The 24758-nt window shown below is 37.9% G+C and overlaps 1 protein-coding gene across 7 annotated transcripts; it reads left to right on the forward strand.

The window, feature by feature from the left end:
- The first annotated feature begins 487 nt into the window (after nucleotides 1-487).
- Nucleotides 488-24333, forward strand: LOC117421313 (coiled-coil domain-containing protein 149-like). Of its 7 annotated transcripts, XR_009330408.1 has the most exons (14): nucleotides 488-709; nucleotides 6747-6908; nucleotides 7925-7963; nucleotides 9402-9509; nucleotides 10173-10289; nucleotides 10824-10996; nucleotides 11398-11470; nucleotides 11761-11845; nucleotides 12221-12365; nucleotides 13397-13473; nucleotides 14888-14920; nucleotides 20517-20633; nucleotides 21648-22640; nucleotides 23032-23159. XR_009330408.1 is itself a non-coding variant. In XM_059032662.1 (13 exons), the coding sequence occupies exons 1-13, from the start codon at nucleotides 659-661 to the stop codon at nucleotides 21959-21961; spliced, it is 1494 nt and encodes a 497-aa protein (XP_058888645.1). In that variant the 5' UTR covers nucleotides 488-658; the 3' UTR covers nucleotides 21962-23172. The 7 variants fall into 7 exon arrangements, 6 of the variants coding, with proteins under 6 accessions (XP_058888645.1, XP_058888646.1, XP_058888650.1 ...); XM_059032662.1 differs by having other exon boundaries at nucleotides 21648-23172; XM_059032667.1 differs by lacking the exons at nucleotides 21648-22640; nucleotides 23032-23159 and adding an exon at nucleotides 21164-21641 and having other exon boundaries at nucleotides 490-709.
- Nucleotides 24334-24758: the final 425 nt, after the last annotated feature.

Consider the following 24758-nt stretch of genomic DNA (forward strand, 5'->3'; position numbering starts at 1 on the left):
AACCCCTCAGGAAAACTTGGTCACCACTGTCCGAGGACAAAAAAAAAAAAAAAAAAGTTTATATGCTGAGAAATGAGTTATATACCAGCATGGGATGTGGCAAACACTCTGTATACCGCACAAAAAGCGTATTTTTTTAATAATGTAAAAATAAGACGTTTGTTAAAAAGAAAAAAGGGAAAAAAGGTCTTAACAAGACAGTAGTGAGTCCATTGTAGTGCCCTACCCATTTGGACAGGAACTTGCATGGCAGACCTCCTAAGTAAAGCAGGTGTGCAGAAAGTGGTTTTGGTGGCTCAGTAGTGTGCACTCTCTCATTACCCCAGCATGGTGTTTGATACACTGTACTGCAGCAGGCTGAGTGCCTTGGATGATATACTAAGCAAGGTTTTGAAATACATTTTTTTGTATTTCACTGGCAATATTATCACTCTCCCGGTTGCAATCCCTGCACCCTCCTATGCTGGCTCCACCTTACAGCTAAATGCTGACGTAGTATAAACACGGCAGATGTGAAGGGGGGTAGAGCGCTGGGAGGAGGAGTTTGCGGGGGATTCTCTTACTCGGCTTGTATATACCGCTGTGTTTCTAGTTTTGCATAGTGATATTTTAAAATAAGAACATTTTTATTGTATGAAGTTGCACTAGTCATTTCAAAATGAGTAATTTCAAAAGGAGCGAGAGCGAATGGCAAGGGCTGGTGGGTGAGGTGAGTACGCAGCGACATAATCATCTCGCCTGGATGCTGTGTGTGTGCGCGTGGGTTACGACAAGATTAGAGCTGTGCAAATGCTGAGTACCATCTCGACAGGCATAAGACTGAAAATGTAATTTGTCACCTGTGTGTATGTATACAGGTGTCATGTTGCATTGTGCTTGTACTGGTAGTTTTTTTTTAATGAGACTATGGTGCGAACTTGTCCAAATTTAAAAACGCAGTCTCGATATGACTGCGTCCTGGTTGGTGATGTGTGACCCTATCTCATAAAAGAAACCTTTAAGTCGAACAAATCCTGTCACAAATATGTTAAATAAAATGAAGTAAAAGTGGAAATTTACTCCATATTAAGTTTTACTACAATAAAATGAAATGTGATTTTTTTTTTTTTTAGATGTACGGTGGTATTTATATCTATCTATCTATCTATCTATCTATTATAATTATTATTATTATCATCATCATCATCATCATCATCATCATCATCATCATCATGATGAGTGATTTGTTAAAATTAATTAATATTTGAGCAAAAAAAAAAAAAAAAAGACATCCTTGTAGTTTAAATTAGTTTTACTCTGGACATGGATAGGACCTGAACTCACAACCTCCAGAACTTGGGAGAAAATCTAAGTATCTCTTTTCGCGACATTGTTAAATTTTCTTCACTTATCCCCTTGCTCAATATGTTTTTCAAATATATTTGTCATTCTACTGCTACCAACATATGTAGCGGGGTCAGTACAGAAGCATTTCAACCTGGCTCTAAATCTACCTGTAGGATTCTCTGATGAACCAAAGAGGCACTTCAGACAAGAGGGTATCAGTTCCATTCTATCCTGTTCATGGTACATTAGTATTATTTTTCTGTACATCCTTAGTTACCAAGTTGGCCAATCAAGAATAACCTATGTAAACTGCTAGATGTCCCTGAGCTGTACATTGTTTTTTTTTTTTTTCTTCCTCTGTGAAGTGCTGTTCATAAAAGCATGACCTACTCAGGGGCAGGACTGTATTTTCTGGAGCTGTAAGTGTCTGTATATTAAGGTTAATGCAGATTAGATATAATAATACAAGTCAATAATAAGGTTATGTACTGTGCTGGCATAGAGGTGGATACAGACTGGCTATATCTATGGATGGTACATAAATATAGCACAGTAGCATAAGGGACTTGCAGTGTTGTTGATAACGTTTCATTTTTTTAAAAGATGTTTTTGTTTGCTAACTGGAAAAGCAGCAGATGTGATTTTAGGGGTTGATGAAGAAATAAAGAAACCATTCAAACTGTTGCTGAGTGTTTTCAATGATAAAAATGTTACAAAAAATGAGCTGTATGCTCAGAAAGTGGGTTTGTAACAGCTTAAAAGGCTTTCTAATAATACCAGGAAATCAATTCATTATTTATCTGTGCTTGTCACAAGTATAGGAGCCCAGATTAGGTGAACAGATCTGTTTTAAATGGATACTGCAAATCTAAAGTGTATTTATGTAAAAAAATATATATGATACTACATGCACAGAAGACTGGGAGCCCGCCCACTTAAGAGGGATGACTAAGGAAGAATTCAGACACACATCCTGCAGAGCATGTCAGTTACCATGGCATTAATGAGAATTTCAGTAGTTCAAGGGAGAACACATTTAATTGATTGTGTGTCTTATGTGAAAAGTTTGTGGAGAGGCTATTGCCATGCTATTGGACAAGGCGATTTGAAGACCACAATTACAAAATAATTAAAGGATTGATTCCTAGTAAAGGCAATTAATAAGTGCCTTCAATTTTCAATTCAACACAGTATAAAGTCCAATATATTTAATGCAACAGTATTTTTTACACTTGAATCATTGACTGATCAAAACAGTTTACACAAGAGCTGGCCGGCAGTGTTGCGGTGCAGCACTCAAAAAACTGTCCTTATTCTTAATCTCTTGCATGAGGAAGTTGGATAGGAAACAAAAGCTTAAAAGAAGAGGACCTTTTTGAAGGCTGTATCTTACTGCAGGGCAAACATACATATATTGCAGTTACTGATATTGGTTGCCTCCCAGTTACACTGACCCAGCACAACTCTGCCACTGTAGTGCTGCGTTTACACTGCCAACTTGGACCTAAGCCGACTCAGGTCCGACTGATCACGGAGATTCTTATAATTTTTCACGTAGCGTTTACACAGCGGTTGTGCTCGGAGCCGGCTTAGTTCCGAATGCGTGCGCATACCATCTAAATTACAATACGTGCTCGGTGACGTCATAACGACCACTGAAGGGATGACGAGTTTTCCCTCCCCAAACCACAAAGGCAGAAGAGACAGAGTGGTATTACATATTGCGGACTCATCTTAAAAAATATATGCTTATCTTGCAGTCTACAAGAAAAATGGTTATTTGTTTAGACAACATAGTGGTTCCTGACCCACTTGTTATGTGAAGGATTACTGTTATAATGAAGACCCTTTTGTTTTCAAAAGAACTCTATTCCGTATCTTCACCAATATTATCTCACCTTGTGTACATATATACATAAATGTATAATGCATAAGTCCTTTATTTTTAGTTAAAGGAGGCTTTAAGCATGCAGCCACAGGAATACCGGAGAAAAAACTTTACTGTATACAATTGCAGTTAACAAAGCTTATTTTTTCAAATTAGCCTTGTTACAAATACTACTACTGCAAATTAATAAATAATAATAATAATAATAATAATAATAATAATAATAATAATAATAATAATAATAATAATAATAATAATTTGTTATATAAGTACACTATCTAAATTGTTTGTAATTATTCAAAACTTTTTGTTCCTTTTTTTAAAAAATAAAATGATATGGCCCGCAAATTATTAAAACAATCTTTATTTAAAACATAGACCATAACATGTAAAACGTAATTGTGTAACAGATTGTAACGGGGGGGGGGGGGAGGGGGGTCTGTGCTGACTATCTGGTGCATGCATGGTACTGTAGGAAGGGGGCAGCAGCCTCGTAGATCTGCCTGTCAGTCATGGTAGTGAAACGGAGAGGTGGGGAAGAGGGTGTGTTGACTTTCCCTCTCTCTGAGTGGCTGAGTGGCTGAGAGGCGGGCCTTGGGGGATTGCTCGGCCCATAAGTACTGCGCTTGGTTATGCATTCGGGTTGCTGTGATTGGGAATACCCAGAGATGCAGGGTGAGAAGGCCAGTGTAAACATAAACCAGGCAAGAACTCCAGTGGTTGGAGCGAGCGACCTAAACAGGCAAGCACGGCTGACGAAGACAGCCAGCAATAAATAAACCATTTATTAAAATATATTGTTAGGTACCCAAGGGGACATGTGTAGTGATAGGGGAACCTTGGCCACCCCAGTGTATAGTGCATCAGCGTTGGACGGAGATCCCGAGCTGACCGGCTTAGCGGCAGTGGGGGCACTGCGTAAGCAGCACCTTTATTTTGTAGTTTTATTACTGTGTTTTATTTTCCCTTTTCATTTCACCTTTTGTTTTCATGTGAGTGCGCCAGCTTTTAACTGTTTATGAGTATTGGTATTTCTGTGGTCCTGTTAACCACTGCCGGTACTCAGGCCACGGACAACAGCGTCCTCTGCGGGCTAAAAGAAAATTTCTAAAATAATAAACCTGGGCACCAGTGCGGTGTTTTCAAATAAATCTTCTGTCTCCCGTGTGTGTCAGTGAATTGCCCACCACCCTTCCATACAGATCAACTATAATCAAAAAGTGCAGAGAGGGGGTTGCACAGATCTTTCGCCAGACCTGCCGCTATTTCTCGGTATATGTATTTATTTTGTGTTTCCGCTTAGATTGCACTCTGGATTTGAGTTTCGCCTCACAACGCTATTGGTGAGAGGTGGAAGCGCAAGTATGTAAATCTCTGCCACTCGAGCCATGTGAAGGTTAAGAACACCTGCCATATAGGGATCGGTGTTCCACTGGCTACAGGGATGGGGCTTGGCATACAAAAGGGGACACACTGCTGTGCTCAGGGTTGGTCCTTGAAACACAGGGGGACTCTATGAAGCCTGAGTGAGGAGGGATTCTTTTTTGTGTGTAAATCCTGTTTTTTTTTTCTTTTTACTTCGGCCCTGTTTCTTTTTACTTCGGCCTTTCCTGACACAACTGAATAGTATGTGGAGTAGTGGTTAAGGCTCTGGACTCTTGACCGGAGGGTTGTTGGTTCAATCCCAGGTGGAGGACACTGCTGCTGTACCCTTGAGCAAGGTACTTTACCTAGATTGCTCCAGTAAAAACCCAACTGTATAAATGGGTAATTGTATGTAAAAATAATGTGATATCTTGTGACAATTGTAAGTCGCCCTGGATAAGTGCGTCTGCTAAGAAATAAATAATAATAATAATAATAATAATAATAATAATAATAATAATAATAATAATAATAATAATAATGATGCACATGTAAGCAGAGATGTAGAGATAATATGCTTGTCTTGAGTGCTGCTCAGCAGAATGTTGACTGCTGTCAAAGGCCCTGTACACACTATGCCTTTAAACCGTATTAATTGCCTTTAAACTGGCTTAAAAGTGCTAAATACAGTTAGCATCTTCACTACACAGCGTTTAAGACTGTACTCAAGAACTGGTCTCAAGACCACCTCAGGAGGTAGTCTCGAGCCTGGTTCTAAATTAGATCGCATCAGATAGTGTGGTTTGTCAGAAGTGTGGACGCTATAATACCAAACTACATTTTTTGTGTATCCTCCAATATCCCAAAATGCTTTCTGATATGTTTTGGCGCGTGGACATTACAAATACAGTACTCGGAACAGGCGCCTGAAGGAGTTGAGAACAGCTATTAATAATGCTGTACCGTATCCAATTTCTGAGGCTTGTTGTAAAATAGTGGATCATGGAGCGACGTGATCAGATGCTGAAATCAAGGCACATTGATATCTGGAGCGATGAAATTGGTCAAGGAGAACTTCAGAGTTCAAAATGAAATGCACACATTATGAAAAAATGTACCCCTTGTGTTTTTAAAAAAACCAAGCCATAATGTTCACGCTAAGAAGCGCATATGTCTTCCGTGGGCATGGGCTCTTTATTTGCCGGGTTGTAAACATAAAATACAGTGCATGGTGGAATAATGTCATATTAAGTCCCACAGTCCATTGCGCTGCTAGGAACTGTAACTAAACTATTTTAATAGTGTTTGTACCCTTTAAGCCCCACTAAACATGAAATGATACTTTATTGTGGACGCTTTGAGCTGGGGAGGGAACAGTGTAGTTTAGATGGGCAGTTCCATTTAGCAAGTTTATCATGTTGTTGAAAAGCATTATTAGAGCATATGAATTTATTTGTGGAAGATTGAACCAGTACAGAGATGTTCACATATGACCTGAGTCATTTTTATGCATTGGGGTTATCTTCTATATTTTCTGTTAGTATTTTAATCATTAAATGCATTTGAAAAAAAAATCTTCTCCATTTGTGTGTCTTGCTTCTGTTTTGAACATTTTTTGTTTTAACTTTGTTGGGTGTTATTGTCTTGTGCAACTTACGCTATAGAGTTAAAAGCTTCCCCACGACCGATTTCCCACAAAGCAATTGGTTTAGTAAATCAAAGGCAAACCTCAAGACAGTTTGGTTTTATGCCAGGCTATGCTTGGCTTCAGGGGCTTTGACCAGTCTTAGTGGGACACGTATGCTGTAAGCTGCCACGAGTTTTCTAATTTAATTGAATCACTTTAAACTTTTGACATGCAAGTTATATAACAGACATGTTGAATGCTTTCTCACTGTCAAAATGTAGTCCTGGGTAAATATAGAACCTTAATCTTCAAAATCCAACAGTGTGCACCATTATTCTGGCTTTGCACTACCAGTTTTTTCCCCAATACAAACCTAAGAAGAGTGAAATATTTCAAAGATTGGAAATGTATGTTGTGTTTTTTTTTCTTCTTAATCAAAGCTACGAAGCTTTACTATACCAGATCATTCACATAATACTTGTTCAGCTGTGTCTGAATACAGTGCTGCTTTTCTAATGTTTCCTCCCCTCTTGATTGCAGTATTTGGTGTGTAAACGGAAGCTGGAGAGTAAGAAGGAAGCCCTGCTGATCCTGTCCAAGGAGCTGGACACCTGCCAGCAGGAACGAGACCAGTACAAACTGATGGCCAACCAGCTGAGGGAGCGGCACCAGTCTCTGAAGAAGAAGTACAGAGAGCTCATTGTACGGCTTGCTGCCTACTTGAAAATGATATACTGTAGTTCATTTTCTCCAGTGTGTGGGGATATAGTGGAGGCACCTGTCCATATCACACTTCTGAATTTCACAGATATCTACAAACATGGTGATTTTGTGAGAATGTTTTTAGGACATTATTAAGCATAAGGTATTGAGAGTTATCAGATTCTGGGAGAATATGGAGATGCTTGTCCATATGTCTTTATTTGTGTGTGTATTAGAGGGGAATCTAAAACTCTTCTACCTCTAACCATAGGTCTCTTTCTATCCTGTAACATATGTAGAGTATGCCACACTTATGTTTTTACATGTACAAGTTGGGGGATATTACTAACATATATATTAGTCTACATGTTGGTCTCCATTTTGTTTGGAGCTTACTCTGGCTCAGAATAGTTACAGCCTGTTCTGTTTTAGGTGCACTCAAGAACCATCAGTGAGCACATGCTCCCAGCTGCAGCAGAGGCACAAACACACACACACACACACCTGCCTAGGCTGGCTTGAACCATATACCCCACTAGAGGAAACCGCTAACTCACGAAGATCTTCTGTCATGCCTGTGGCTTTCTTTTATATGGATTCCCTTCCCACACTGGATAATTGCATCTTCCCATTCGTCCTGATAGGTCTTAATATTTTTGGTTGTGGTATTTAAGTTAAATATCATCTACATTGTCCTTCTATTTAATATCACCTGTTTTATATTGTATTATGTGTGTGCTTTGTCAATCTCTATTGTTGTTTCTGTTTAGATTATTGTGTGCCATGATTACCTACAATTCCAGCTTCTGAAAACATTCCTCAAGTCTGGTTTTCTGAAGTTAAGTGAGGGAAGCATATTTGTGATGCACAACTAATATATTTGGCACATCATCTCCCCGCAGTCGGCTATTACAAATAGATATTGCATTTAACATTAGGAAACTGCAGATCTGTTTAAATAACAATGATATACAATAAAAAATGACTAATGATATAAAATGTTGTTTTTTTTGTAGGATGGTGACCCTTCTTTACCACCTGAAAAACGAAATCAGGTATGTGTATTATTAGGCAGATAAGAACTGTTAGAACCGTGTCAAAATCACTTGTCCAGTTGTGGTAAAACTTAGTGTAGCATTGGTTATTGGTAGTATCAGCTTGTGGGGATATGTAGAGCTGTGTCTGGATTAGTACATCCTATCATCTGTATGTCACACTTCCATTTTTACATCTTGAGAACACCACAGGTAATTCTAAATATCAATGATTGTATATACTCCATTATACTAACACCTCATTTGCTTACCTACAGACATCTAGGTCATTAATACCAGTCATCTAATTTTCATTTAACTGTTATGTGCCATTTCTTATTGTATATTATCCTTGTGTACTGTTGAGGATCATTAACTATTTCGTCACACTTGTAAGTGTTTCCTTGACATACTTGTTAGCACTGGCAGCATCACTTCCTGTGCCTCAGGTCAGTTGTACTCCAGTGCTATAGCTGCAATCACACCATGAGGAGGCTGTGTGGTCCAGTGGTGAGGAGGTTGTGTGGTCCAGTGGTTAAAGAAAAGGGCTTGTAACCAGGAGGTCCCCGGTTCAAATCCCACCTCAGCCACTGACTCATTGTGTGACCCTGAGCAAGTCACTTAACCTCCTTGTGCTCCGTCTTTCGGGTGAGATGTAATTGTAAGTGACTCTGCAGCTGATGCATAGTTCACACACCCTAGTCTCTGTAAGTCACCTTGGATAAATGCGTCTGCTAAATAAACAAATAATAATAATAATACAACACAGGAAGTGAATAGGAACCAGGTAGCAACAGTTTCTTTTTTATGTATACTGTTGTGCTTCAGAATTTTGAAATACTACATTTAAAAACAATGAGCCAACAGATTTCATTTGAATGAAAAGAAAGACAAATCACAAGTTTGCTAAAATGAAGAAGTAACAAAATAGATTTCAAAGCCTCAGTTATCTTTTAACTCTGCAGACAAATTACAGCTAAAGAACAAACTTTTTTCGTCTTTATATCTGGTACACCATCATGCTTTAATTCTAAGGCTTCCATAGCTCCCTTAATTACATCAGTAAATCAGAACTGTCAAAAGAACTCTGTTTTTTTTCCAACACCAATACAAAGAAATATGTCCTAATAAATGTGCTGAGACACTCCACAGACATGGAATAAGGCTAATTAGATCAGCTTGAGAGTGCTTTGGTAAAAATTGGAAGTATAGCATTTGAGCGATTTTCAAATATTTTAAAGCAAAGTCTAGGTAGGGAACAACAAAGCCAAATAAAGCAAATGTAATTATTTCAGGATTTATATCATGGCTTTTTTTTGTTATCCATCATTATTTCTTCCAAACAAATTGCAGTAATATCAGTAAGTATTTTTAACCTGCCGTTTTTTTGTATCTAAATGCATTTACTGGTAAGCCAATGAGCTCTTACACTGCTTATCCAGCCAGAATATGGTTTCAGGTGAATCTTGCCCAGCTGTTGAGAGACTCCCGTGAACACAATAAACAACTGGTAGAAGAAATAAAGGATCTGAAGCAGAGGTTGGGAGAAGCACTGGGGGATAACAAGGTGGGCTATTATTTATCACACTGAAAGCAACCGGGAGGTAGCAGCTTGACTGCATAATATAATACTGTATGCAGACTGTTTGCTCTGCAGAATTATGGGGGGGGGGGGGGGGGAAGCACCTTCTATTTCTTAATTGTCCTTTTTCATATTTGATTGAGTGAAGATAGTAGATGGCACTGATGTTTTACGAGAAACAAAAATGATGACTCCATCAACCATTCTGGAGAACAGATGCATCCCTGCAGATTTTCCACCTGAATTCTCTAAACCGTGTATTCGCAGTGTTGTTTTTTGCCTGCTAAAAAATGTATCCAAGTTTTAAACCAATAAAAAAAGATAATTGGGCAAAACATATTTAGAGAAATGAGTACTTATAAACTGGGGAAATGCAGCTACCTATTCCAAGCTGTAATTAAGTCCTGGAATCTCACTTGGAGCAAACAAATTAAACTAGTTATTGTATTGCCTGTTAAGTGTGTCTGCTGTATGTCGTCTTTCTGTACTGCATTTTTTATGCAAAGTGATTTAGTAAAAATCCTTGACAATGAATCGTGTTGCACAATGAGGAAATTGATAAAAAAAAAATTTACTTCAAGTTGGTCTAAGATTTAACAAAGTGTATTTTTAGTACTTGCAGTCTATTGTGTATATTTTTCCCCACAGCTCCTCAGAATGACCATTGCCAAACAAAGACTGGGTGACGACGAGGCTGGAGCTCGTCACTTCCCTGCGCATGAACGTGAAGACCTTGTGCAGCAGCTGGAGAAATCAAGAGAACAAGTAAGAAACCTCTATTCTCCTCTGGAAAGTGGATGTCTTGTATGAACTTGTTTATAGGTTCAGTACCAAAGAAACAAAGAAAAATACTGTTTTCACAACATGTATACAGTGCTGTTCATTCTATTGACACCCGCAAGATAACATAAAGCATGCATGTTTAAAATGTGTGTAGAGTAGTAGAAGTATATCATTGATGGCTTGGCGTACTGCAGTATATTTATTTTTTCTGCTGGAAATGTCATTTTTCAGGTATTCTAATTTACTTCCACCGATTTAAGGAGTTCTCAATACATGGAAAGAGCAGAATTACTGGCACAGTTAGAAGGGTGCTTTTGACATTAGATAAGAGTCTTATTACATTCATTTCCAGTCTACAAGTAACCATTCAAACCTGCTCATTTACAGCTGTCTATTTAGTTTTCTCTAAGATGTTATTAGCTGATTGACTGGTTTACACTTCTCACAGTTTTAAGGTTTCCATCTGGATATAACATAAAAAAATGTTTTCTTTTAAAAAAAAATAAAAATCTGTAGAATGAGCAATTGGAGCATGACCTCCAGGCATCAGTGGATGAACTACAGGATGTGAAAGCCGAACGCTCATTTTACCAGGACAAAGCCAACAGACTGAACCAAGAACTCAATCACGTCCTCGGAGGGCATGAGAACCGAATTATTGATGTGGACGCTCTGTGCATGGAGAACAGGTTTGTCTTACTTATTACACTGAAGAATTAAATTGGGCTGATGCTGCCAGACATTCTCTTTCATCAGTGCAATTTACTACAGGTTAAATATATAAAAAGACTAGTTGAATTAGTATGGATGTTGTATTTTCTTAAATCTGCGTTTCATTTCATATCGCATGTGCATGATACAGTAGCAGCTTCATGTTTCAATTTTATATAGCCCTAAACTCAGATAATGACAGATAGTGTTTAAAGGGTAATTCTTATTGATACAATAAAATAAAAAATAAAAAAATATTCTGGGGGACTCCTGGGTGGAATCAATCCAGCACCCTTTAAGAATACAATTCAAACATACAATCCAAACTTTTCTATGTCTACAGACAGGTGTGTACAAATCCATTTTGTTTCTCTTTCAGATATTTACATGAAAGACTAAAGCAAGTAGAAGAGGAGGTTAACCTGCTCAAAATGAATGTTGTCAAGTACAAGGTAGCAGGAAGTTGTTACTTTATATTCGATATAAGCAAAAATGTCTTTTGGTGACATCAGAACATTTTCCCATCATTTGCAAACATAACGCTAATAATGTAAAGATTTTTCAGAGAAAACATTAAACTATTCTATTTGAATAAACAGCTATAGTAATAATAATAATAATAATAATAATAATAATAATAATAATAATAATAATAATAATAATAATAATGTCTAGGACATAGCATTATTGTGTTGATAGCTATTCTTCTGACTGTCAGATTTTGACTGCATTTATCTTTTAGAATGCCCTTGAGCGAAGAAAGAATTCCAAGACAAGCAGCAGATCTAGTAGCAGTGCCCTCACTGGGGTTCTGTCTGCCAAACAAGGTAGCCTGTTATTGCTTCACCATCATATGTAAACAATTTAAGGGTTCACTGACCTGCAGCTGTACCAACTTGTACTCTGATCTTGTGAAGTTATCTGAAAACATTTTCAGTGTTTGGAATGGAATCTCCAAAGCATACTGAAGTGAGTGGTGTTGGTAGCAAGACTTAATAAAAAGTCAAACAAATATTTGCTTTCCATACCCCTATAAACTAAGGATAGGACCATATATATCTATTTAAAAAAAAAAAATCCACTCATCCTATATAAATATATTCAAAATAATACTTAAAAAAAAAAAAAAAAATGTAGATGAAGTACAGTGTAGATAAAGTTTTTTGTACATTATATTCTGTCTTGACTTGATAAACTTTCAGTTCAGGAATTGTTATCGGAAGGCAATGGTTGCAGCTTGCCTGCTACTCCCCAGTCCATATCAGACCTGAAGTCCCTGGCTACTGCTCTCCTCGAGACAATTCATGAGAAAAATATGGTTTTACAACACCAGCGTCAAACTAACAAGTATGGAGTGATTCTGATTTTAACCTTGCATAACATTTGAGTTCTTGTTGACAGTTTTCATGGGGGGGTGGTTTTGCAGAAGACTATTTTTTTTTTTTGGAGTCAGCATTTTGTTTCTTAATTTGAGCTAACACATATTCATGGTCATTGATGTGAGTGCTTCAGGGTGATTAAAGACAACAGTAATTGTAGGCTCGGAGATTGTAATATATATCCTACCAGCATTCTAGTGGGTGACCTTGAATCAGCAACACTAAGTGGAATTTGGTGTCATTCTAATATGTCCCATAGGATTAGAATTTGTTAATAAAAGCCTCATACAATTCCTATTTAATTGCTTCAGCTTGAAACTCTCTTTATTGAGGTTTAATTGTTTCATATAAGACGTAGGTAGATATGAAGTACACAACAATATTAAGCAATTTTATACAATGGCATACAGCAGAATTATAGTTATTTAATGAATGATATTTCAATAATCTAGAACACATCAATAAATATCAGACTAGATTGTATTCATAAAAAAAATACTGTAACTTTTAATAGCTGACGAGTAAATGTTTTGTAAATAGAACACTTAAATGTGACTTATCACTTAGATAACTTCCTGTTATTTTCTTCTCCCATTAGGGGAAGTTCCTGAAAGATTTTCAGTTAAACCCAAGATGCTATATATATGTTTTTGTTTGTTTGTGTGTTTAGTTGTTGTTTTTAGACTTCTTAACTTCTGGTGATTAGTACTACAGGGTTATGAGAAGGTGGTTTTGTATTCTTTATAGTGTTGGAGTCAAATTAGCTCTGCAAAGGTGTCTTCAAGACGTCATATTAACTTAAGCCTAACCTTAAACTATACTTACATTTGCATGAAGAAATCCAAACAAAAATTGTTGTAAAAAAGTGTGAACAAAAACACATAAAACTGTAATAAAGAGGAGGGAGGAAGCAGTGCTATTATTTCCAATCTGGCGGGGGGATGGTTTTTAGTAGAGATAACGCTTAAACAAGCTATGACTTTTTGTTTGATTTGAAAGGATTTTGGGTAATCGTGTTGCAGAACTTGAGAAGAAGCTGAAAACATTGGAAATCTCTGGTTTGTGGAGTCTCCCAGGTCAGTAATATCATGTATTGGTATGTATTCTTTGTTGAGTAGATGGGCACCAGTTTTACCAGTGTCAAATCTAATTCTTGTCATTCAAAACCAGCTACATGCATTGTATCCATAGAGATGCATTTTGCAGTTCTGACATGCAACTGATAATTGTAACATAATTTACATTTAACAGAAGAATCTTTTACAATGCTCTAAATGTATCACTGATCACTATAGGATGGATTCTCTGTCTAGCTGTCTCATGCTTTTATACAGGTTTTTTGTTATAAAATACATTCATCATAGCTGTGCCTATGGCATTCACTCTAAAAAAAAACAGCTTTGTAAGTCTCAATTGGAAAGAGACATTGTAGAGTTAAACTCTAAGGGCTCTTTAAATGGACAACACGCATGAGAAGGTATTTGGGAGAACCTGTCTTTGTTTTTTTCTGACTGATATTGGTTCACTGTTCTGTTGTTAGTCCAGTGAAGGAGTTCACTGTGCTTTCAGTATAATCTGTATTGATTATATTAATGGAAGTATTTTACTATGTTTACATTAGGAGTTGCTCTGTTTGTGGTGGAGAGTTTCACTGACTCCCCACAGGATATTGCTCTTTGCTGTGTATTACTCTGTTTAACCCATTCTATGTTTACAGACTTTTTCCCAGGTGCAGATGCCTAATTGCACTTTTAACCCTTTGCTGCCCAGTGTCCAATATATGAGAAAATATACATTAAATAGTTATGAGAACATACCCACGACAGTAAAGAATTAAAACATTTTCAGTCATTTTATTCATGTTATCATGGTTGAGTGCTTCTCAACTCAACATAGACTTTACCCGTAGTGTCCTTATTGTGTGCAACATGCATATTTAAGTGGGAAACAGTGAGATACTGTTGGAACAAACAGCTGTACTGTTCTGGCTTTCAAGGACTTAAAAAGCTAAGTACAATACAATGTATACAAGGGTTACTTATAGTATTACCTTTAGTGGTTATCTATTAAGTATAGGCAGCTTTTTTTCACTAGATGTGGTTCTATTTATACATGGTGCTTTTTCAAATGATCTGTAAAACATTACCAACACTTACACATAGATATTACTAACTAATCCCTTTTTGAACGTCTGAGGTTTTTTATGCTGAAGTTGTATTGTAGTCCATTTTTTAAACCCAATGCATGTCTTCATGTTTTTATCTGGGTGCCTTTAGTCTGTCTACTCTGTTCATTGTCATGTTGTTTTTCATCAGCCGTGGATCACAAATAGTAAAAAATATATGGAATTTCCTTCACTTGAATATCCCTGTATCATGTAAACAAACTCCCAACACCCAGCCCCAAACAGTTAATCGGAATTTGATTACTAACAAAACTAATACAACAGTAGCTAACTAAATTTCTTTCTTTTCCTACTGCTATCCGAAGGCCTGACATACAAGGTGTCATTGGGATTCGGGAGTATGTTTGTTTTTTGTTTAATAAGTAAAATTCCTTGTTTTATTGTGGAATGCATGAGCATGGATTATCACACAAAAACAAATCCATGAAACAGGTTGACATTGAATGTGTTTTCTTGCACTATGGCTGTTCGTGTGTTTTTCCCTTGTCTTAATGTCATTGTTGGATGGGTGTTGAAGAGGTGATCAAATCAGGATCAAATTGAAATAAGTTCCTGTTTTGTAAAAAAAAAAAAAAAAAAAAAAATTATTTCAAGAACAAATCGTTTTTTTCTTAATAAAATACTCTTACATATTCCTATCACTTAATTATAATTAATTTAAATAACTTGGTGAATAGGGCTGGGTACTACGACTAGCATTTTTTATTTTTTTTTATACAACCACAGTTGTTTTTATGTTTATAGTTTCATGTTGTGGGTCACGTCAACCAGAGCATTGAAGGAAAAAGGCATGTTAGCCATGCATGTGCTTCTTCCTTTGCTGGTCGGCTTTGTTTATTACCTGTCGGAGAGAAATCAACATTTTATCAACAATGTAGAATACGATTTTTAAAAGGCAAAGCAGTGCAATAGAAAGAAAAAGAAAAAAATATATATATAGAACAGGAATTACTCAAAACATAACAAAAACTTAATCAACTTCATAAATTCACTTAGATAGATCATGACGAAATTCACTATTTTGCACCACTGGGCAGTAACCCATAAAGATGCCTTTCTGCAATCCACTGGCTGTGTCAATTTAGATTTTCAAGCCCACCAGCCCATCAGATATGGCAGATCTGTGGTACTTAACAAAGTTACATATTCCTACATGGTCTCTGGGTTTCAAGGCATAAGACTGGCTCATAATTGCATTGGCATACTGCTCAACAGCAAAAAAAAGCAGATAATAAGAACTCTCAAGTCCTAAATACGATGTAGTAAAATTTAACTTAAACCTGCGTCAGTCAGATCACACTTATCTTCTTATTTCAAGATTGCAGATAAAGAAATAACCTCAGTGAAGCAGTAGAGGGGGCTGTTTTCACTTTGTTTGTGGGAGAAGGCGCCAGCATCATCTCTGCAGTATGTAACCTGCCTGTCATTGTTAGACTGCAGGCAGGGTTCCCTCCAGTATTGTTTCATAACGGTTGTACCCACTAAATAAATTATTGTTCACTAAATCTGCAGTTCAGAGGGAAAAAATGTATATGAAAGTGAATTGAGGTAAAGATTACTGAGAACAGCAAATAAGGTTATGTAGTGCCTGTTTAAAATAAAAAATAAAAAAAGTTACAATACTTAAACTCTATTTTTTCTTTATAATAATAAATCATATTTATAATGATTTAGAACTGTGGCATATAACCATATACTAAGCACAGTTTAATTGTACAGTGAATATAAACTACAATGATTAAAAAAAATATTTATAATTTATAACTTCAAAACATTCAATTAAACTGCAGCTAGCAAACAAACATTTAGGCTCCTGCCTCCATCAATGTACTTGACAAATTCGACCTTTCAGTGAAGTAACAGTAAATGATTTGTATTTTGGAAAAAATAATGAGTAGGCTCATACTGCATCAAATTAGTTAAATGTATGTCTTAGTTGGCTTGTCATAGGTAAGACACCAACATAACTAATGTTCGGGATACTGTGGTAGCAACACCTTGCAAAGACAGACACAGAAAGCCAGACAATACTAAAAAAAAAGATTTTATTGATTAAATTCTAAAAACCTTTAAAAATACTATATAGCATTATGCAGATAAAAGCCAAGTACCTAAGTTAACAATGATGACATATTAACTGCAATAATAATTCAATCAAATAACAGTATTTGGAAATATCTAGATCATAATAGCAGCTAGAATGAATAAAAAGGCTATTAAACAAGGAGAGTCAACAAAATGCAAAACAGGAATGACAGCACAAATAGATGAAAGTCATAATCGTAGCAAATAGCAATCCCAACGTGCTCTTCACTCGTCCCAGCAGCAGTCCAGCCTTGTATAGGTTACAGCAGTTCCAATAGATCACTGGTGACGTCAGACAGTAGTGTTCTATAAACAAACACATACAAAACTCGGCTAAGCAACCCGAGTCATAAAGAACAGGACATTAACAAACAATCATTTTCCAAACAAAAGAAAGGTTGAACACTTATCTTTGCGAGGGGGAGGTATCTCGCCTCTTCCCCCTCTAAATGCTCAACCCGTCTGGAACATCCCGTTCGCTGTCAGTATCTGACCCGGGATCTCTATGTGGTAGCTGCTACTCGATTCTCCTGAGCGGTTCAATCAGACTCAACTCCATGCCACTCTCCCTCCAAGTAGCAATAGTGGCCCCTCTTACAACCACCCGCTCGTAGTTGCTTGGTCATTTGGTTGTTTGGTTTTGTTTCCCTTCTATGTTCTTTTGTATTTCTTGTCACGTCTCGTCACTGCTCTCGTCTCGCTGCCTTCATTTCACTGCCCTCCCCTCTGCTCTCTGCCCCGTTGCGTTGCCCTCCCCTTTCCATTTCCATTCAGCGGTTTCTGTCTTTTAAACCCTAAAGCCAATTGAAAATAATTAAACCCCCTTGTGTGGAATGTGCTTCCAAACAGTAATCCATTCAGGGGTGTGGGGTGTCCAGCAAAGTCAGTGATTATAAAACATTAGTGCAAATAAATACAAAAACACATCATACAAATCAGTTCTACATAAGAGTCCTCCGTGAAAATAAACTCAGTGATCAAAGAAATATACAAAACTATACACAAGCAAACCACTTCAAAACAAAATCAATACCATAGTGCTAATAGACACCTGTAACAGGCTAACCTCCCAGTGGAAGCAGGCAAATCAATGAATACCCCAAACATCTGGGATTATATATATGGTTTACGCCAGCAGCAACTGGTACATACTCTTCGACAGCTGTAGTATTACTATTTTACCATACAGGTTCTGTGAAGTCCCATTTGTATTCTCAAATGTGCCCCAGTGTGGTCAATACTGAATACTAATCAAAGTATACAGATTTTAATGTTTGATCAGTGTTTCATTAGAGCGCATAACATTATATATTTACAGGATCTGACATCTTCCAAAGCTAGAGCAAATTTTAGCAATCTCTTCTGTGAGTTGAATTCATAACTGTACTGTGACAGTCTGGCTCGCAGTGGTGCGGTTGATGACGTCACGGACCAGGAAGTAACTCAAACCAAAACAGTGGATGGGCGGGTGAAGCTGAATGCTATTGCACTCAGCGTGGATTTATTAAGTAAATAAACAGAAACAAAAGATTTAAACAAAACACAAAACAAAAAGGCACGATGGCCAAACTAATAGAAACAAGTATATTTTTTTAAATATAGCAATTGTTAATTTTATATGCTCTCGCGCACGCTCTCTCTCTCTCTCCGGTCTCCCGCGCTCTCTCTCTCCGCTCTCCCGTACTCTCCTCTCTACACTCAACCCCGAGTGCAGAGAGCTGCAGGTTTATATACTCTGGCCGAGGGATTAACTAGTTGTTAATTATCTTATTACCCCTCGGCCAGAGTCTGCACACGTTTGGTAAGGATGCATGACTGTCAGCTAGTTAAATAATCAGTAGCTGATCAGCCATGCATCCTCACGGGTTTTTTAAATATAATAATAAAAGACGCGGCGCTTTTATCCGCGCCGCAAACAAAAATACAAATAATAATAAATAGGGGCGGGACACTCCACCACATTTACATTTCAGATATGTACTGTTAAAATAATAAATACATTCATATGGCAATTTACATTAAATATTCATTTATACTTTGAGCTGCTGGTTGTCAGAACTCTTTTTCCAAGAGTGCCTTAAAAATAAGTAGCTTTACATTTCTCTGTGTGTGTGTGTGTGTGTGTGTGTGTGTGTGTGTGTGTGTGTGTGTGTTTCAACCTTTCACTGACTCGTTTGTAATAATTCTGAGTTCCAGTTTCACTGTAGCCTCCACCTGTTACACCTCCACCTGTGAGACTGTGTGACCTTTGCACTCTTAGAGCCTCCTGAAAAGCTACAACATTACATGACTTGTAGGGAAAGGGGTCCGAGCAAATTGTGCGACACCCAAGATTGGTAACTTATAGGAAACCATAATGCTACCGTTCCCCAATTTGTCATGCATGAAATATTAAAATATTGAATTTCCCTGGGCAACACCGGGTACTTCAGCTAGTGTGTGTGTGTATATATATATATATATATATATATATATATATATATATATATATATACACACACACACACACACTGCTGTGCAAAAGTCTTAGACATGTTGCATTAATCTACTACCCAAAAAGCTGTCTAACAAGGATGAGTAATTGTGAGGCGTGTGAGTAATAATGGAATTTCCAGACAGTAATTTACGTGTAAAATGTTTTTACTTTATTAATATTTACACGAAAAAAAATAAACAAACAAAAGGAAAGGAACGGAAGCTTCTTAGTCCTCTTCTTGATATGCTGAATAAAAAAAAGAAAAGAATCAGAACCAAAAGAACAACGTTAGTAAAGCTTCTGTCCGTGAAAATAAAAACAAAGAGAACCCGGCACTGCTTCTCTCCCTCCAGCCTTTCCTCCGCCTATCCTTTGTGGGACCAACCCCGGACAAAGTAGCACGTTCCCTTTAGTATGCAAAGCCCCGCCCCGGTAGTCAGTGGAACACCAATTCCAACTAACAGGTGTCCTTGAACCACACGTGACTCCAGTGGCTGGAATTTACATACTCGTACTTCCGCCCCTCACCAAGGTGCCGCCCCTCATAAAGATGACTTTTGTCATGGTCACGAGATCTTGGTAAGGGAAGTCCCGAGTTGGTTTGATGCCTTCTACTGTCGGGAGGCTGAATTACAGACCGAAACCCCTTTGACTCATCACAGTAATACTTAAAGATAATATCCTTAAGGAATAGAAAGAAGACAACAGAACTGGCAGAAGGCACAGGTGTTGTTGTCCATCAAATCAACAGTATGAAGGTCACTCTTTAAATCAGGACTTAAAGGATGGATGTGTTGCAGTAAAAATACCTCTGTTAAGAAAGGGGAACATGACTAAAAGGCTCAAATATGCACGAGAACACATAACTTGGACTATGGAACAATGGTCAAAGGTGCTTTGGACTGTTGATGGATGGACAATGACACCTGTGTCTTCTGCCAGTTCTCTTGTCAATTCAATGCTTGTCTTCTTTCTATTTCTTAAGGATATTATGTTCAAGTATTGCTCATCCTTGTTAGACAGCTTTTGGGGTCTTCCAGTCCTGGGTTTGTCAATTACAGATGATGTTTCTCTGTATTTGTTGATTATACTTCGGATACCACACCTTGAAAATCAAGTGATGCAAGCTATTTCACTCAGTGTGTTTCCTTCTTTATGCAAGTCAAGGTTGTTATAATAGTAGAAAACACTAGTGGAGGCTTTGAGTAAATTGTTGATGCTCATAATGCATCAGAGTAGAAAAATGCAACATGTCTAAGACTTTTGCACAGCAGTGTGTGTGTGTGTGTATATATATATATATATATATATATATATATATATATATATATACTGTTTAATGGAATAAGTGTTTCTAACATTTCTAAAACTAGGTGGAAGGGATACCATAACACTGGCTGAGCCAGCTCTCGCTATGAGTCAGAGGCCCAGATCCCCTCTGCTTCAGTTAATGGAACCGCAGCCACAGCTAAAGGCACAGCGTTCTGAAGGTAAGTGTGTAATTGTGTGTAACATGTTTCAGTATTCATTAATAATGCACTCCATGAGCGGCAAATTGTTGTAATTAGTAGTGCATGCTACGGGAGATTTCTTTTTTCTAATTCATTTTTAATAAAGCAATATCAGTATTGATGACTAAGCACTCATTTCTCTGGAATGCCATGCCATCTTTAAATGTTAGCGAATTCTGCCTGCTGACATTCAAATGTGGTATGTGTTGATAGTAGCCTATAAATATAGACATTTTACATGCTAAATTGAAACGCGTCTTTCAGTGCCACAAATGTCTGTGCTGAGTGGAGTGTTTAACCTTTTGACTGATTTTTGAAGAATATGGGTCAGTAATTTGAAAAATTAGAAGAAGTATTATGGTTTAAGACCTATTACTAAGGCATGTCGGTTTAACAGGAGAAAATGCCAGGTCTTGCAGAAAATGTGTTCTAAAGTTCACACTCTTCATAGAACTAGCAGTACCTGCCACTGGAACTTAAACTTTTGAACTTTGTTCTCCCACGTACAGCCAGCTTTGAACTGAATAAACCTGACTGAACTGTGGGGCAGTGTTTCTTCACCGTTGGGGTTGTGGCGCAATACAAAAACAACACTTTTGCTGTAAAAATAAATAAATAAATCAACTTAAAAACCAGCGCATACATTTATATTTCTTTATCTAACAAAATACTTAATTTTAAGTAAATACTTGATTTCATTAAACATGACAGCACAGTGCATTTTACAGAAACCATGCTCAGCTGTTGCATAAACTAGGGCAGCAACAACTAGTGGGTTTTGCTAGTGGAGCAGTTTGGGGCCAAATAACCATTTAAAAGATTGACTTGTTTGAATATGAAATCAAGACGTGTACTGCCATGTATTTTTTTTATTTTATTTTAAATATTCAGAATTATTGCCCTGAATTTTACTATCAATTATTTTATTCAGCACATTAATTTATTTTTGCAAGAAAAAAAAAATTCTAATGAACTTCCCACAATTTAAACAAGCGCTGCGTCGCCCGAGCCTCCGAGAGAGAACGCCCGCGTTGTCCGAGCCCCTGAGAGAGAGCGCCGAGTTGCCAGAGTCCCAGCGAGAGAGCGCCGCATTGCCAGAGCCTCCAAGAGAGAACGCTGCGTCGCCAGAGCCCCTGAGAGAGAGCACCGCATCGCCAGAGTCCCAGAGAGAACGCGCCGCATCACCAGAGCCTCCAACAGAGAACTCTGCGTCGCCAGAGCCCCCGGGAGAGAACGGCGCATCACCAGAGAGAGAGCGCGGGAACATCGCCAGAGCCCCCGGGAGAGAGTCTAGCGCCGCTGCCTGAGAGAGAGTACCCCACACCGTGGCTGCAGCACCCAACTCTCTCCAAACAATAGCCAGGTTCTGAGGTTGCTGTTGGGGCTGCTCTGGCTAGCCTCTGTCTCACTATGTGGAGATGAGTAGTGGTCCAAGGGAGCCCAGATCCAGGAGGGACTCTGCATTGCGTTTCTCTCAAAACCCTCCGCTACTGGACTGAAGCAGGTTCTTCCCAGGCCGGGAAGTGTTTAAGCGGGGGACAGTGTAGCGTCAGGTCCTGTAGGACTTATGAATGGGACTTTTTGGTATATATTTAGCAATTAATACATTCCATGAGAGAGCTTTCTTACGGATTTTTTTTTATTATTATTATTTGTGTTAAGCTATGTCTGTGTTTTTGTTATTTTTTCCTCCGTACTTTTTTTTATTACATTTTGTTGGTGGCCAAATGAGGCAGGCTGCACTCTCAGTGTTTTAGCACAACCTAAAAACATATTGGAAACCCAGTTTAAGAAAGCTGTATGATATGAGCAGTCGCGCAAAGTCAGACGCAAACATTTAAATATACCCTCCCGTATTTTAAAATTAATTAGGTTATTTGCATTTGGAATGACAATTTCTCCGGCTAAAAATAAAAATAAAATAAAAAAAAACTTCATGGAAACACACACAACCCGAAAGTACTATCAAAACAGAGTGACAAAAAGGTGAGACTTATTTTTCTTTTTCCATGGAAATTGCCCCATTATTAGTTAATTATACAAATGGAGCGTGCAACATATCATCAACAAACAAACTACAGATGGTGAATTAATATGCAGACATTTTCCTGTACAATATACTATACAATCGTGATGTTATTTCATGCACTCCAAAAACAGGAGGGAAATCAAACAATGGTTTAATAAAAAAAACAAAAACATTGCCCCCCCCCCCCCCCCCTTAATAGAATAGAGATAAACTGTAATGGACAACAAGGGGACTAATGCCAAAAGATGAGCACATTTAAAGGTCATGAAGCCACACTAGAAAATGGGCACCATTTTTATTATTATTAAGCTCACGTGTTGACCATTAATCTCCTGTTTCTCTTAACAGATGACAGGATAGAAAACAGTGAGCCGTCTGCAAGAGAACAGGGCACAGCTGAAGAGGACCAGCCTCAAAACTCACAGAATTCACAGGCACATCCAGATGGTGACATGCCGTTTTGTTTAGACAGCACAGGGCACAACACAAGCAATGTCCTATCTTTGCCCCACTCGCCCACGGTGGAGGAAATAGACAGAAGTGGGACTGAGATTGTGAAGATGACAGAGGAGCTGGGAGCTGCAGAGTTAGAGTGCAGTGATACAGAGAACCCTACAACAGTGTAGTGTCCAGTGGCAGCTGGGGCACATCTGGACAAGGTACTGGAGCATGAGTCTGCTCTGGACAGTCCAGCTGACTTATTAGGTTCTGAGGGTGACCATGTTACTGCAGGTGATCTAGTAGAAGACAAAGACACTGTCACGGTAAACATTGATGTCTCTAGTAGTGAGGTAACCAATAATACCACAGCTGAACTGAACTCCCAAATACGTAGCCCCTTGCCCACAAAAGAACTGTGTCAAAATAAATTAAGGGAAACTAATGAAAACTATTTTGCAGAGAGTGTTGCATAGATTCTTCTCATTTTTGTGAGTGATGGCTGATAATGAATATAAATAAGGTATTCCAAGAAGATATGTAAGACAGAGTTCTGCTTAAGACTTTGTTTCATGATTTTATTTGAATGATTTATTTGTAGGGGATGTGTGCATTTTGATGTTCTGTTTCATCCTGGGAAGAAGGAAGAAAACAGATTGGAACAGATTGCTGACGGAATACCAAGGACTATTACAAGTTAAATGGTTTTCGAAATTTGAGCATTTTTAACTGTAATTTGCGATTTACAAAAATTGACATTCAGAAGATGGTTTGGGGGCTTTTATTCAGAGAATGACTTTATTAATTATTTTGAATATATTACATTTAAAAGCATGTTGAGGATAAAAACAGCATATGATTCTCATTGATTTTCATATAATGCAGCTGCTGGACTTAAATTAATGTAAGGAAGCTTTTCTGTAAATCTAGGTGGTGAATTCCCACATTTTGCTTCCTTTTCAAAAGATATACATCCCCAAACCAGTTAGATTCATTTTGTAGTAATTCACTGCACTAACATAACCTTCAGTCGCAAATAACATTGAGTGAAATATGACGAAGAATCTTACACTTGCATGTTAAAAAGAAATACCCCAGGTCATTTTTTAATGGCAGCTAACAAAACCAATTTGAACCCATGCATTTTTCAACACCGCATATTCAATTTAACCATTGTTGTACAACATCGAGGGATTTAGATTTTTCACAGCTGGATGAATAAAACCGACTGATGGATGTCTGATCTTTTGTTCAGATCCACAGCGGTTGCCAGGGTGCTGCAAGGGGTGTAATTAGGATGAGCTCTCCAGGAAACCGCCCTTCTACTGATTTTAATCAAAAAACAGAGGACTGGCAGCATGTTACCACAGCAGGTAGTTTAATCTTTATGCACTTTGTCCCAGGGATCCCATAAAATCTCATCTCGCCTAACAAATCCTTGTTTTGTCAGTGTATTTTGCTTGCAATTACTGTTTGTGTTGCTTGAGGTGACATCATTGTGGAGGCTGTGTGGTCCAGTGGTTAAAGAAAAGGGCTTGTAACCAGGAGGTCCCTGGTTCAAATCCCGCCTCAGCCACTGACTCATTGTGTGACCCAGAGCAAGTCACTTAACCTTCTTGTGCTCCGTCTTTCGGGTG

Source organism: Acipenser ruthenus, chromosome 1, assembly GCF_902713425.1.
Source record: "Acipenser ruthenus chromosome 1, fAciRut3.2 maternal haplotype, whole genome shotgun sequence".
NCBI classification, from domain to species: domain Eukaryota; kingdom Metazoa; phylum Chordata; class Actinopteri; order Acipenseriformes; family Acipenseridae; genus Acipenser; species Acipenser ruthenus.

Excerpts from the sequence above, each read along its gene's own strand:
- LOC117421313 (XM_059032662.1), top strand. The coding sequence starts at position 659 with ATGAGTAATTTCAAAAGGAGCGAGAGCGAATGGCAAGGGCTGGTGGGT. Across the intron at positions 13,474-14,887 it reads TGGTTTGTGGAGTCTCCCAG|GCCTGACATACAAGGTGTCA; the intron begins GTCAGTAATATC and ends TGCTATCCGAAG. Across the intron at positions 14,921-20,516 it reads GGTGTCATTGGGATTCGGGA|GTGGAAGGGATACCATAACA; the intron begins GTATGTTTGTTT and ends TTCTAAAACTAG.